General features: G+C 43.8%; 1 protein-coding gene across 1 annotated transcript; it reads left to right on the top strand.

The window, feature by feature from the left end:
• On the top strand, positions 12,925–14,128 carry LOC110430249 (trithorax group protein osa-like). Its single transcript, XM_021447566.1, has 4 exons — positions 12,925–12,936; positions 13,019–13,423; positions 13,512–13,661; positions 13,742–14,128. Exons 1-4 carry the CDS (start codon positions 12,925–12,927, stop codon positions 14,126–14,128), a joined length of 954 nt encoding a protein of 317 aa, XP_021303241.1.

Here is a 14,981-nt window from a genome sequence, read left to right on the forward strand (position 1 = left end):
CAGGACATAAATTGGGACGAGCTGAATCTGCCATCGCACGATCTGAGCGGACTTGATGCAGTGTTCACCGAAGAGGAGATAAAGCTTGCTATTCAACAAATGCCATTTGACAAAGCACCGGGGCCAGATGGATACACTGGTGCTTTTTTCAGATCGTGCTGGGACATCATCAAGGTCGATGTCGTCAATGCGGCAAATGCCTTCCATTCACTGCGTACAAGTAGTCTTGCGCTCCTCAATTCAGCCAACGTGGTGTTGATCCCCAAAAAGGATGGCGCTGAAGCTATTACTGACTTCCGACCCATTAGTTTAATCCATTCCTTCGCTAAAATACTCGCCAAGGTTCTCACACTACGGCTAGCACCCCATATGAGCTCCATTGTCTCCCCAGCACAAAGTGCTTTCATCAAAAGGCGAAGCATCCACGACAATTACATGGCTGTCCGCAACGCGATAAGACGCTACCATAATTCTAAGCTACCAACTATATTCCTTAAGCTCGACATCACCAAAGCCTTCGATTCAGTAAGATGGGAATATCTCCTCACGCTGTTGGATAAACTCGGTTTTCCTAGTCGATGGCAAGACTGGATCGCGGCGCTTCTATTCACCTCGTCGACGAGGGTGCTATTGAACGGCATCCCAAACGCGCCTATCAAGCATGGCAGAGGGCTTCGTCAGGGCGATCCGCTATCACCTCTGTTGTTCGTCATAGCAATGGATCCACAGCAGAAATTGCTCGATCTGGCAACCGAAAAAGGATTTTTGTCTAGGCTAAGGGGAAGAACAGCCCAACTTAGAACTTCAATGTATGCTGATGACACGGCCATCTTGGTGAAGCCAACAAGGAAAGACATCTTAGCTTTGGCTGAACTCCTAACATTATTTGGCGAGGCTTCAGGATTGAAAACTAACTTCCAAAAATCGACATTAATCCCTATACGGTGTGAAGGATTAAATCTTAATGAAATCCTTGCTGGCTCACCGACGGAAATTTCATGCTTCCCAACTAAATACCTAGGCCTGCCGTTAACACCTCAGCGACTAAGGCGAGTGGACTTCCAGCCTCTGGTAGACAAAACGGTCAGCAAGCTCACTATATGGAATGGGCGCCAAATTAACCCGGCGGGTCGCTCGACCCTAGTTAAAGCTGTCCTTACTTCGCAAGCAGTCTACTTCCTCACGTCCCTCCGTGCGCCAAAAGGAATAATCAAGGACATCGATCGGCAGAGAAAGAGATTCCTGTGGGCAGGTGCTGAAACGCTAACAGGAGGAAAGTGCAAGGTCAATTGGCCGAGGTCAGCTAGACCCAAATACTCTGGAGGCTTGGGCATCCTCCACTTGGGGAAATTTGCAAGGGCGCTAAGATTGCGATGGCTGTGGCGACAATGGTCTCCAAATTTTGATGGTAGACTTGGGGATGAGACCCCATGCAACAAGACTGACAAGCTTCTCTTTGCGGCATCCACGACATTGACAATAGGGGATGGGGGAAAAGCGTTGTTCTGGACAAGTGCATGGCTTGACGGCCAACGGCCTTGTGACGTTGCGCCACACCTATTCTCCACTTCCAGAAGGAAGAACAGAACTCTGCAACAGGCACTCCGTGATAATAATTGGATTCGTGACATCAACATTCAGCATCAAAGTTTCTCTGCCCCAACACTTAGTTGAGTACACACACCTTTGGCAAGCAACCAGGCGCATAACTCTAAGAACGGGCACGCCAGATAGCCTTGCATGGAAATTTGAGGAAAATGGCGAATACACAGCATCCTCTGCTTACCACGCCCAATTTGTTGGTGCAACTAAAAACACCTTTGAGGCACTCATTTGGAAACCTTGGGCGCCACCCAAATGCAAATTCTTTAGCTGGCTTGCGATTCAGAATCGAGTTTGGACTGCAGATAGATTGGAAGCCCGGAGATGGCCAAACCAACGAACTTGCACTCTATGTCGACTCCATGTGGAGTCAGGCCTGCACCTGTTCAAGGACTGCAGGTTCACGAAGCGCCTGTGGAAGGAAATCTCCACATGGGCGCAAAACTCCTACCTGCACCCAAGTGCATGGCCGCCAAGCAACACGACCGAGGAATGGTGGATGGCGATATCAAATGCGCCGAGTACAAGTAGGAAAGGCCTACGTTCACTCATTATACTAGCTTGCTGGGAGATCTGGAAGGAGAGAAATGCGAGAGTGTTTGAGCACAGAGAGTCCGCCAATTTTGTGGTACTTCAGAAAATCAAAGATGAGGCGAGGTTGTGGATTTTAGCAGGAGCAAAGCACCTCTCTTCTTGCATCCAACGACACCATCTTCGTTCTGTACCCTAGTTTTTTGAGCTTCTTTTTGTTGCTTTGCTTTGCTTACTTGTCGTCGGTTCTTTTAGCCGTGTATAGAGCCCAGTTGGCTGGGGTTGTATAGTGCCTGTCTAGGCGATCTCTTCTTTTTAATACAGCAGGCAGCTCTCCTGCCGGTTCGTTTCAAAAAAAAAAAAATATCACTACCGGGTAGTGGTTTGAGCCACATGGATATATCACTATCGGGTCATAGCATGAGCATGTAGCTTGAACTGATAGTGATATCTCAGTCCGGGTGGTGATTCGAGCTGGCATTGATAGTGCCATCACTGCTAGGTGAATAACTTCCCGCTAATTTTCTGGATCTTAAATAACTACTGCCGGTTCTAGCACATGCAACGGGCAGTGATCGCGTGTTCTATATATAGCCTAGTGTTGGGAGATTTTGTCATTGGCTTCGTCATTGGCTCCCATGGAGGCCACTGTAGCATTGCGCTGGATGTTAGATAATTAGGTAATTTTAAGATTGATTCCAGGACATAAATCATTGCAAACGATACATATTAGCATGTAATTCTTTTATATTGAGCAGCATGGCTAATTCACCACATGTGACAACTGTTAATTTTTTGTGTGCCACATTGTAAAAAATATTCTCAGAATCACCGCTGTTATATTCCTCTTTAATAACTGTAAAAAATTGTATAATACCATAAAGTTTCTACAATGTGGTTTGCCAGTGGAATCGGATTAGATACATTAATTGACACAATCAGGAAGAGGGAGACACGACAATGAATATAAAATCAATACTCTCGTCGTCTCGCTGTATATGGATGCTCCCTGTCTGCTAACTCGACAATCGACACGACAAGTGATTTTTTGAGCATTTTTCAAAGACTTAGTAACCAATCAAGAGAAAAGCTCAGTCAAAAGTTGCTGCCAAACTCTTTTCTCTAGTTAACTATTTATATTGTTACATGTACAATTAAGATCTTATAGGCTAGCTAGGGTTTTGGTTCAGCCGTTCAGGAAAGCCATGAGAACTTGAGTAGTGGTGGAACAGAATCGACCTTGAACGACTTTACAGGCCCCAGTGTTTCATTTGCCAATGGTCACCAAACAGAAATATCATGGAACTCTCGTTGCCCTGAAAGTCTGAAAGGGTGTAAATATGGTGGAATCCGTGCTTTTTCGATTTCATTCAAATTTCAGCAAGTGGAAAATAAGGAAACCGATGCAAGAAATCAATCCATTTGCTGATTAATCTAGACTAGATAGCTAGGGTACACAGTGCACAATAATTCATCTGTGTATGTATGCGTCCCTGGAGATGAATTCATTTATTTGGCACACATCAAACCAAACAAAACTTGTTTGTTGCTTGACAAGGAAAGCGCACTCTTTCTTCTAAAATGCTAAATATCGGCATCAAATCGATCACTGGCCAAAATGGGACCTGCTAATTCGTTGTGTTCTGACCTTGAATTGAGGGCATGCAAAAGATCTCAGCTTAGCTGGCTCAGTGATATGATCTGGCTCATCATGCAAACAGTACAGGGATCGATGCCGTGTTTGATTGATCAGGTTTGTGTGTCAATCACAATCGGAATATAATCGAAGAGTCGAAAATTATTTCATCTAGACTAGAATCACACAACATGACTGATAGAGCTCAAGCTACCATTAATTGGTAATCAGCCCAACTTTCCTAAGATATTATCTAGTGCGAGCTACCTAGCTGCCTGGATTGGAAAGGGTAAGCTTGCAGTTTGCAGGTTTGTTGAAAATGAAAAGTGATGCATCAGGTGCCTTCCTCACTGGTTGAAAGACTTCAGTAGGTCCTCCGTCTCTGGGCTCAAGTAGCCCATATGCATGAAGCCCCAAAAGGAGATACAATGCATCAATGACCAACTTATTTTTCCCTTGTCTGAATATTTATTTATTTATTTTCGATTTTTCCTCCTTTCAGGAGACAGACTGAGATAGTCATTACTGATGGCATTGCCGGGTAAAGAAGTTGGCGGAGAAAGCTGGTGGGTCTCCTCCATCCATTCACCAAGTGCTTGTATGTTACTGGAACTGGAGATGTGTGAAAACAAATTTCTTTCAGTCTCAGTAACAAAAAAGAGCACATTTTCCTTCTTGCTTCACCAAAAGTGGGAGAGAGAAACAATTGATAAGAAAAATACTAATCCAGGTTGCAACTAGTAGGCTTAACAGTGCATGGAAGCATCCTGAATTAGACGAATTAAGTTCTTATTCGGTGCAGATCACGCATAAAAATGTTGTAATCTTCTCCATGAGGAAATTGAAGCTTGCTTTCCAAGAGCTAAATATCAGCGTCAAATGTCCGACAAATGGGACACATAATTAGCCTGGGAGAAACGGTACGTACGTAGCTTGTACGTATGTTGAGCTTACGTTGAGGGCCAAACGTCATACTGATACAGTACACAGGGATTGATGCTGTCGCTGAGACATCATATTCGTTTTTTTAGATAAGAGATATATAAATATCCGGCCTCAAGTATGGCAATCCCAATGCAATCAAAGTGGAAATCGAAACCGGTCAGGGAATCAAATGTGGTTTTCTCGCATAATAATTTCCACTTGATCGACCGAGCAACTTGCAAGACGTACTGATGAAATCTAATGTGTTGCTCAGGTTGCTCCACGTTAGTCCAATCATTCTAAATGTATATATAGCTAGCTAGCTGGACTGATGGTCGATCAATGCAAAGTTAAGCATGCAGTTACACGTTGAGGAAGCGCATCAGGTTCCTTCCACACCACAAATGCATGGGAGACTTATTCAAGCCACAACATTTGTATACACTCACTCCTATAAACACACGCACGCAATCTGTCCTATGAGCATCTCCAAAGTAGCTCGTATCTATGAACCATACAAGCAAATATGCAAGGACTTTCATCCAGTGCAACCCACCAAAACTAACCGCAGTCATTGAAACTTGATCTTGCAAGAAAATGAGGCACCAAAACCCGTGTAACCCACTAGCTTTTGACAAAGCAATGCATCTTTATTAGCCCTTTTTAAGAGACTCCAAAAGAACAAAACTAAAACCAACGCAAAAATGCATGAGCTTTTGGGTGCCATGTTTTACGATCCAAAATGCCCAAAAACTGAGTAAATCATTTGGATGTTACAACGGAAGAAAGACATAGATTCAGGATCAGAAGAGAAGAAACAGGAAAGACTTGTGTCAGCTTTCACCCTGAAGGCTGAAGTTCCTAATACCCAATTCGGTAACTATTTCAAATAAGCCATTTCTTTTGTTTCAAATAGATCTTTAGCATGTTTGGCTAGCAGCGGTGCATTTGATTGTTTCCTATTCAGATTGTCATAAAAAGGAACAGTATATATGAAACTGTACAGCTTTGTGAAAACTGACGACCATCGGTAGGCATCATGCATATTGATACTAAGCTTATTACTCAACATTATGCTCTCTATATCATATACATGGCATGCATACATCATGCATAAAAGCATTTATATCTAAAGCATCTCTCACATATATATTCCATCCCACAGGGTAATATCAAATATACATATAACCAAACCAATTCCATATGGACGACACCAATACTATCAGATCTTCACCTTGTCATCACAGGCTCAGGTGCTACCTAGCCAAGAAATCGTTTCTTCATCTCTGTAATGTACCTTTCAGACCTCTTGTTGATGTCTTCTACAGAAACTACATTCCTAGGCCTGCTGGGGTTCTCAATCTTCTTCCAGCCTGTGACTTCATGATGACCAGTAGTAGGATACTTCCCGGTTGCCGCAGTTGGGTTATACAGTTTTGGCTTGGAGAGGATGTTGTAGACGAGATCAATCTTGTCAACTTTCTGAATCCTCACCTCACCATCAGTAGGAGGAGCCATGGTGGTCTTGGTGCGTCGAAACATTATCAGCTTGCTTTCGGCTGGATGCTAGAGAGAGATTAGAGGATGGTAGCTAGATGTTTGCCCTTTGAGAGCTTGCTTGGTGCGGGTGGAAATATAGTGGTCTCTATTTATAGGCGGTTTGCGGAATTTCTTTTCTGGTGGAGATTCCATAGCTTGGCACTATTCCCATTTGTCTTTAGTTTGAGAAGCAATCAGTATTCCCATTTGTTATCTAAAATCTCTTTGCCAAATAGGATTAAACGCGTTCAATTTCTAAAAAACTAGGACCAAAAACCAAATAGCCATGGTTGGAGAAAACCCAACGAGGCACAACGGTCCGGACAATTAACACAATTAACATTGAGTATATGACATACACTCAGCACCAACTCATAAAAGACAGAGCCTGTCGTGTGTCATCATCGGGGAGCTTATCACAATAGCAACCAGTAATTCTGATTCCACAAGGCGGACATCAGCCAAAGCCACCAAGCGCTGCCACCTACAAACAACGACGTACGCCACCACAAATAATCCAAGGAGAATACATCACGTCATCATTTCCCAGCATGACCACACCTCACAATGAGCAGCTCTAACTTCACCCTACAAGCTAAGACCAAGGGCGACAGAAATGTGCAACAAAGCTAGTGTTAGAATGCAGAGAAAGCATGGTCTTCTCTGAAAGAACAGGTTGATGATGAGATGCCCCACATGAACAGCCACCACCAAGGGGACGCCATGAAGGAGGAAATAGTCGTTGTTGGATGAGTACAGAACAATCACGCTCTAAATTTTCACAGTAGAGATGTACACATCTAGAAGCAGAAAGTACATATATCTGCTATATATGTGTAATCCATAACACAGAAATAGAGAACACATGTTAATTTCACTGTTGTACTATTACCAGCAGTGCCTCTTTTTTTTCTCTCTGCTTGTTCTGCTCCTCAGCAGAACATACACAGATTGTTTGGTGTACTTCGCCAAGGAATAAAAATAAAAAATAAATTACACTTTTGAAAATAATTAAGTTCCTTGAGAGTTGATACTCAGTTTAACCAACGGCACAAAAAGCTGGGTTTGGTGATGGAATCTGATTAGTGAGGAATATCTCTGCTACCAAATTAGTTTGGTGGTGGAATCTGATTAGATAAAATAGTTAGCACGCGGTAAGGAAGAAAGAGACATCTAAATCAATGCTAAAAAGCAAAAGTGTGTATCATAATCGTTCAGACATATATCTTATTCTAGTTAGCTGTCTGGTAATTTCACACAACAAGCAAACCAAATTAATGGTCATTTTCCTTTAAATATTTAAACAAAAGCAGTAGAAAAAGGATCTGATACTAACCACCACTTAATTACATGCAGCTCATGAGAGCATATATACTAGTAGGTTCGGGAAAGTACTGAGAACGTACAGCTAATATAATGGAATATCACGACCTTGACCCTCCTCCAACATCTACTTCTTCTGTCCTAAGATACAGAAGATTTAAGCAAATCTAAGATGAAATAGGGAGAATATCAAAAGACTAATATACCCCTAGTTAATGCATTATTGTCCTCTAAGTTCTTTTTCAGTGACAAAATAATTATTGGTTAAAGGATAAGAAAAATGAAGGTGAAACATATATGTAGAGTTTTAGTATGACTTACATTTATTTTAGAGAAAAATTGATAAAAAAACTGATATACAACTAGAAATGGATGTAATGCTGTGAATCGGTCAGTTTTATTTTGGCCCCCAAAAATGGCTAAAAATCATACAGAAACCTTTACACCTAGTCCTGATCCCAGTCAATACTTTTTATCCTAGAAAAAAAGACTTTGTGCAATATTTTTAGACATGGATCCAATAATTAATTGAGATGTTCATTCTCAAAGCATAACATGCCGTGCAAGCTATAGCTTAAGAGAGTTTGATAGTCTGCAAGCAAAAAATTGATAGGAGAGTCATTCCCCCTGAAAGTCGAAAAGAGTTGGTGGAATCTGTGATGCTCTGGTGTGATCTCTTCCCCCACAAAAAATGTTTGAAACGTTGGACCCCCTAATTATTTGCGTGGAAACACAGAAGACGCCCCTGCAAGTGGGAAATTATGGAAAAAAAGTATAATTCCTGTCGGGAGGCATATATTGATACATGAAATTAATTAAGCCATGTGCTAATTAGTTATGCATAGAAGCATCATGTGGACATATGTACTAAGTTCTTATTCGGCCCATATCATTAGATATATGCTCAGTTGTTTGGTCAGGAGAAAGGTCCTTCTTTTAATTAGCCATTTTCATGTTTGGACATATGACTATAATGTAACTATAGGATACGAATTTTGGGAAAACCTAACTATATATCTTTAGTTGTATATACAGTTCCATCCAAATTAATGAGAAAATCCACACAAATTAGTGACCTTGCTCGGTCATGGATATGATGGAGTATGGCTTACATTGAGGGCAAACGATAAGCTATAGAGCTAATAGCAGCCATGATCGAGAAAGCTCTCACACTGTCACACTCACAGTAGTCAATTAGTCATCAGGTCAATTCAGCTATTTCTCGATGGCTAGCTGGATTCATCGATCTGCTAGCTACGAGTAAAAGAAACTGCAAAGGTAAGCTTAATTGCAGCTAGCTGCACGTCGCAGTAGAAGCGCATCAGGTGCCTTCCACACACAGGAGACTTGACTCCGTCGATGGATTGCTTGGATTGGGTCTTCTCTCCCGCACGCCCCACACGCATGCATCTACAAATGTGAACTCATCTTCTCTTTGTCTCCTTTCAGGACTCAGGAGTCTGGAGACTTGACTGAAATTAATAACGTGGACGCAAAAAGCCTAATATCTCTATGAATGGAACAAAATAGGTTCTGCAAATATTTGAACGTTTGGAAAATGGAAAATAAAAGGATGGAACTGAAAAAACTAGATTTTTTAGATAAAGTTCCGACCTCTACCATCCAGGAATGGTATACAGCTGAGCGTCAACCACAAAGCAAAGCCATAACACTCAAATCTTACATCCAAGATGGGAATAGAAAAGCAAATACCAACAAAGTTTCAGCCCATCTAGGGCGAACTGAAAAGACTTGATAAAAATACATGACATTAACAATATAGCTCAGTAGTCAGTACACAAATATGACGTTATAACATTTCCTCGGAAAAAAAATGATGTTATAACAAGAGTCTTTAGAACATCACTTCCTAACTACTTATATATGGCGTAGAGATCTGGCATCTAAATTAGCAGCATGGAACGAGTTGCTCCCACACATTGCATGCTAACACTAAACTGAATTAGGAGCAAGACATGTACACTACATGACACATTATCGAGGGGGGAGATTTTGCGTCACCAAAGATTGTATCAACAGTGACATATTATATATAACATATGGCAAAAACATTTACCAACACACTTTTTGCAAACCCACTATTGTCGGTGTAATAGTCTTTACCGGATCAATCTTTGGTTGAGGTTTACTCACAAATATGAGATGTGTTAATGAACATGATTCATTCTAATTGTCCTATTATTAACAAAAAAGCATGTGGAGCCCTATATTCATCCCCACTCCCAATAACAAAACTCACAAAGTTTACCGGATCAATCTTTGAAAAATGAAGCCTAAGGGTCCAAACGAATGGTTTCACAAAGTTTATCGAATTGGCCTTGCCTTGTGAATGGTTGATCAAGGCACAACTCTATTACCAATTGAAAGGACCATGAGTATCTGAATACCGGGATTCCACCCAAGAGGGGGAGAGAATGGATTGGGTCTTCTAAAACCTATTAGACTCAGCTTAATCTATAAAAGAAAACATAAACTAACTAGCATGATGTGCATGTTAGGGTTTTCTAGTGTGCTCTACCTATTTAACCTCCAAAATGTTTTGCAGCCTAGGGCCAATCCAATCAACTAGACTATATACTAATCTGGAAAAGATAAAGGCCACACCAAAATAAGAACAATACAAAAGCTCAAGAGAGGACAAACTCTTGGATACGAGAAGATTTTTTTCTATGGTATTTGGTTTCCAAACCATAACCCCTAGTACATATTCGTGCTCCATCAAGGTACACTCCTGATCACCAAGCCTTCCCATGATCATGGTGTTGAGCTTTCCACTGAGACTTGTAACAACTAAGGCAAGTGGCACAGGGTCACCAACGTTGCTTGACTCTTTTGGTCACACTAGCGATGTCCACTATGGAGCCTCTCTACCAACAAAGGGGTCTCCTCACCCCCGCCCCCTCCCCCGCACACTAAGCATACCAAACTTGGAGGGGGTAAACATGTATGGAATGTCACTAAGACCATAAGTGTTCTGGATTAGAAAGATTATGAGGGCACACCAGCTCATTCATTCACGCTTTCAAGCTACAAGGCCTATCTCTCTCAAAAGGATGAACACTAAGTCCTATTTTATGCCTTGGATGTGATCAATATGCAGTTGAGAAGGTGGATGGAGTGTAGAATCACTTGCTCTAGCATCTAGCCACCTTGGGGCACTCCAACAAAATCAAGAAAGTTCGTGGAAACGCATCGTATAGTCCATCCATCCCGGTTAGCCTTTAAAAACTTGTAACAACCTTTTATTCGCACTAGACGATCCCGTGTTACCCTTTTCTTCACCGCAGGACCATAAAATGGCTTTGTGACCTGTGAAGTAGCCGTTGCCGACAACTATCCGCTACATTGTCCCGGGTGCTTCCTCGACCATTAGATCATCCATTGTGTAGTACTCCCCCCGTCCATTTATCGGAGTCATCTTACCAAAAAAAATTTTAAGAATCAGAGTCATCTAAGTTAGGGACCACTATTTTCACCTTTTTCCAAGCACATGCGGCTCCTCTTACTGGTCTAGTTAATTTAACCGTCTGCTTGCAGCTCCTTTTACTGGCCGAATTAATTTCTCCTTGGTCATTGCGCACGACCCTAAAATGACTCTTATAAATGGACGGAGGGAGTAATGTATTGTGCTTAAGCGTGCAGCACCACCGGGTGTCTTGGAGAAAACAGCATGCCCGAGATGGAAAAGTCGTGTATGGAATAATGAAGCAAGGAGATAAGAGCACCCTTAGTAGTAAATTGAATTTATTGTGGCATCTTCAATTTAAGACCCGATCAATGTTCCCATATAATCCCTGAAATTTCTTGCAAGATGCATGCTTTAGGACAAATTTAAGCAGATAACTGCATCCCTTGGAACCCATGATGTAAAACATCAACATCCAGATCACACACCTCTTAATTACCACAAAGTTAAAAGAACAAATATCTATTTTGAAGGAAGCCCTCACGGGAGGTATAAGCATTGCTCACAGTCACGGCCCCTAGCTAGGCCAGGATAACGAAGAGTGACACTCAGTTTCCTTTACATGATACCACCAACAGAGAGTAAAGTTTACAAGTGGAGGGAGGAGAATGCATGTAAATGTACTTTGCAGATGCAGCATATATACCCCGTGACAGCAATAGGGCACTTGAGCTACTCTCACTGTGTCATTATCAGCAGTGCCTCTTTTTCCCTTCTTATCTGCTCATCGAAACTGCCATCACTGACGGCATAACACAGTACCTACGGCTGCAAGCAAAATACATTGATTATTTACTTGCAACAGCACCCCCTTCAATTATGTCAAGCAAACTTAATTATTTTAATCAGAGTCTTTTGGTGGTTAGCATTACAATATAAAATGAGTTAAAATTCCTGAATTACACTTCTCATGTTGTAGTAATATGGTATTCTATTAGCTGGCACTACCGGAGACGGAGTTTTTTCCGATGGCCCTCAAGGTTGCCGATGGCCGAGGAATCTGCCATCGGCAAAAAACAAGGTTTGCCGATGGCAAAGTGGAGCCATCAGAAAAACTATTGTTGCCGATGGCCGGGCCATCGGCGACAAAAGCCCATCGGCAACCGTCCAGTTTGCCGGTGGCCCTGCCATCGGCGACTAAAAGCCATCGGCCAAGAATTTTTATGTCGATGGCCGGGCCATCGGCAGACCTCCCCCATCGGCAAAACTTGCCAGGAGCGGACGTTCGCAGACGCCGTCACGTTTGCCGATGGCCGCGGCTAACGGCAGACCATGGCCACGTGGCAGCCTAGGGAGCGCCCAGGCCCACCTTGTTTGCCGATGGCCGGCCGTCGGCATAGCTTGTTTGCCGATTGCTTTCCAAGGCCATCGACAAACAGTCAATTTTTTTTTGTTTTTTCCTTCCCAATTTTTTCTGGTGTCTTCCTCAACCAAATACAAGCCACCTCCAAAGTTTGGGACAATTTTGAACTTTTTAGCTATATTTCGTTGATTATTTCTGTTTCTTTTAATTTTTCTCGCACCTCAAGATTTGAACTGCAGGTACCTGAAATAATGCAGAATTTTGATTCGAAAAATGATATTCATGATTCTCGGAGTATGTTGAGGCCATATCCAGGAGCTCGCATGAAATTACGACCCTGTTGGCCTCGTAACATGGGTAGTGACGTGCCGGGAAAGTGTTTTAAAATTCTATAAAATCCAAACGAAGTCCAAAATTGACGAAACTTGACGAGTTGTGTGGGCATGGCATGTGTAGTGTGTGGTAAAAATTTCAAAAAGTTTCGAGCAAGTTGTGACGTCGGATAGTCAAAACCCAGACATCTCCACATGTGATCACGGAGTCTCACACCACCAGGGGAGTGTGAACCTCGGCGAGTTCATGGAAACATGGGTATGCTTGTGTTCAACCATTTCTTATAGCGCCGGATTTCTTATATCTCTGCTTGTAACCATGTTTTATGTTTTCCTCGCAGAGGGAGCACCACGACGGGCAGCCCATCAACGAGTACACGGGGTGGGCTCTTGCTCACAAGGGCCCAGCGAAAGCGCCCTCCACCACGTACAGCTCTTCGGACGGGCCCGAGAAGTACACCAGCCCGAGAGTGCACGAGAAGCTCACCAAGTACGCCGACGCAGCTCGAGCGGCCCATGGCGACAACTACGACGTCACCAGAGAGCCCATAGACCCTAAGCTCGTGATGAGGTTGGGAGGAGGGAAGCAGCACAGGCGGTTCTATATGGCCCACAGCGCCATTGACCCGTCCTCTGTCCCGACGCTGACCCAGATCCGCAAGGAAGACCAGCGTAGGGGCGGCGCACCGCGGGTCCCCATAGCGCCTCGGGAGCAGAGCAGTGCGCAGCAGATCGCGGGTCTTCAGGTAAGTGGAGTTTCATTCGTCGTTCGACCGTTTCATAAATAATGTACCTTGCCTTCAAATACAATCCACCATGGCGCTTGCCTATCAGCAGCACGCGGCCTCAGTTGCGCAGCACTACGAGCAGGCGTGGTCGCAGATGTCCCAGCACATGCGTGCCATGGGAATGAGTGAGCCTCCAGCCGCTTTCTTCGCTCCACCTCCAGTACCTCCACTGCCACCTTTTCCTGCACCTCGTCCGGTGAGTCCCTACATTGCCTACTGCTTTAGCTTGTGATGCCAGTCCGCAGGTACTAATTCCATGACTTGGTCTTTGTGCAGACACACTCGGCGGGTTCGAACCCAACTCCAGGTGCTAGCCCTCCAGCGAGTGCTTCTCCACAGGTTTCTCCTCCACACCCCGGTTTGGGTCCTTACCAGAGCCTCCTCCAGAGCGGGCAGTCGTTCGGCCCGACACCTCCACCGACGCAGGGGTACTCGTGGCCGCCGCAGGGGCAGCCCGGGCCGTCTCAGTTCCCCACGCAGCCGGGGTACTCGTGGCCGCCGCAGCCGCAGCCCGGGCCGTCGCAGTTACCTCAGCAGCTCGGCCACTGGCAGTACTCGTGGCAGCAGCAGCAGATGCAGAATCCGCAGCCGCACGGGGGTTGGCCTCAGTGGGAGGATGCTTCTGGGGGCTCGGGGACCCAAGGGGACGGCGCCACGAGCTAGGTAGCTTCTACTCTTTATTTTGGACCTTGTTGTGCCACGTCGGACATGTTTGGCCGACGTTGAACTTGTATGGATGCATTTGGACATGTTGGACTTGTATGGATGCACTTCTGATATGGACTTCTATGCATGGATATGGATTTGATGCTATATTATGTTTGAAATGGCGTATTATTGCGAATAAATGTGATGAATGTTGTATATATTGCTTCTGATATCATGCTTGTGTTTAAATGTGCTGGAAATGGAAGAAAACAGGGAAAAAAAGAAAAAAAATATTCCCCAGGTTTGCCGATGGTTAACCATCGGCAAACCTGTGGAAATTGGCCCAGCGCGGCCCAGGTATGCCGATGGCCGTGGCCAACGGCAAAAAAATTCGTGAAATGATTTTTAAAAAACAAAATAAAAAATGCCGACGGCCCTGGCCAACGGAAAACAGGATTATTTGCCGATGGCCACGTGGCGTCAGCCATCGGCAAACCCGCCGTTAGCCTGACGGCGGGCCGGATGACGTGGAGGGTTTGCCGATGGGGGTAGCGGCCATCGGCAACCATTTTGCCGATGGCTTCTGCTTTTGCCATCGGCAAACAAGTGTTTTTCGATGAGAATTTTGCCGATGGGAGGTTGCCGATGGCAAGTGTGGGTTCTTCTAGGTTTTAAAATTTTATTTTCAAATCTGAACCGAAACCTAGGGATTTATTGCAAATTTTCCCTATCAGCAACGCTCTACATGCAAAGCAATATGGCTGCATGTGCTTTATCTGATTTCTAACTCAAACGGAAAAGAATACATGGTGCAACATTTGCGAAAATCTTAGTTTCTTCTATATAGTAACACACAGTGTGTGTGATT

The sequence above is a fragment of the Sorghum bicolor genome, chromosome 9 (assembly GCF_000003195.3).
Source record: "Sorghum bicolor cultivar BTx623 chromosome 9, Sorghum_bicolor_NCBIv3, whole genome shotgun sequence".
In the NCBI taxonomy this organism is placed as follows: Eukaryota; Viridiplantae; Streptophyta; class Magnoliopsida; order Poales; family Poaceae; genus Sorghum; species Sorghum bicolor.

Bases quoted from the DNA above. Each gene is read 5' to 3' on its own strand.
- LOC110430249 (XM_021447566.1), top strand. The intron at 13,424-13,511 runs GTAAGTGGAGTT...CTTGCCTATCAG, and splicing joins AGCAGATCGCGGGTCTTCAG to CAGCACGCGGCCTCAGTTGC. The intron at 13,662-13,741 runs GTGAGTCCCTAC...GTCTTTGTGCAG, and splicing joins CTTTTCCTGCACCTCGTCCG to ACACACTCGGCGGGTTCGAA.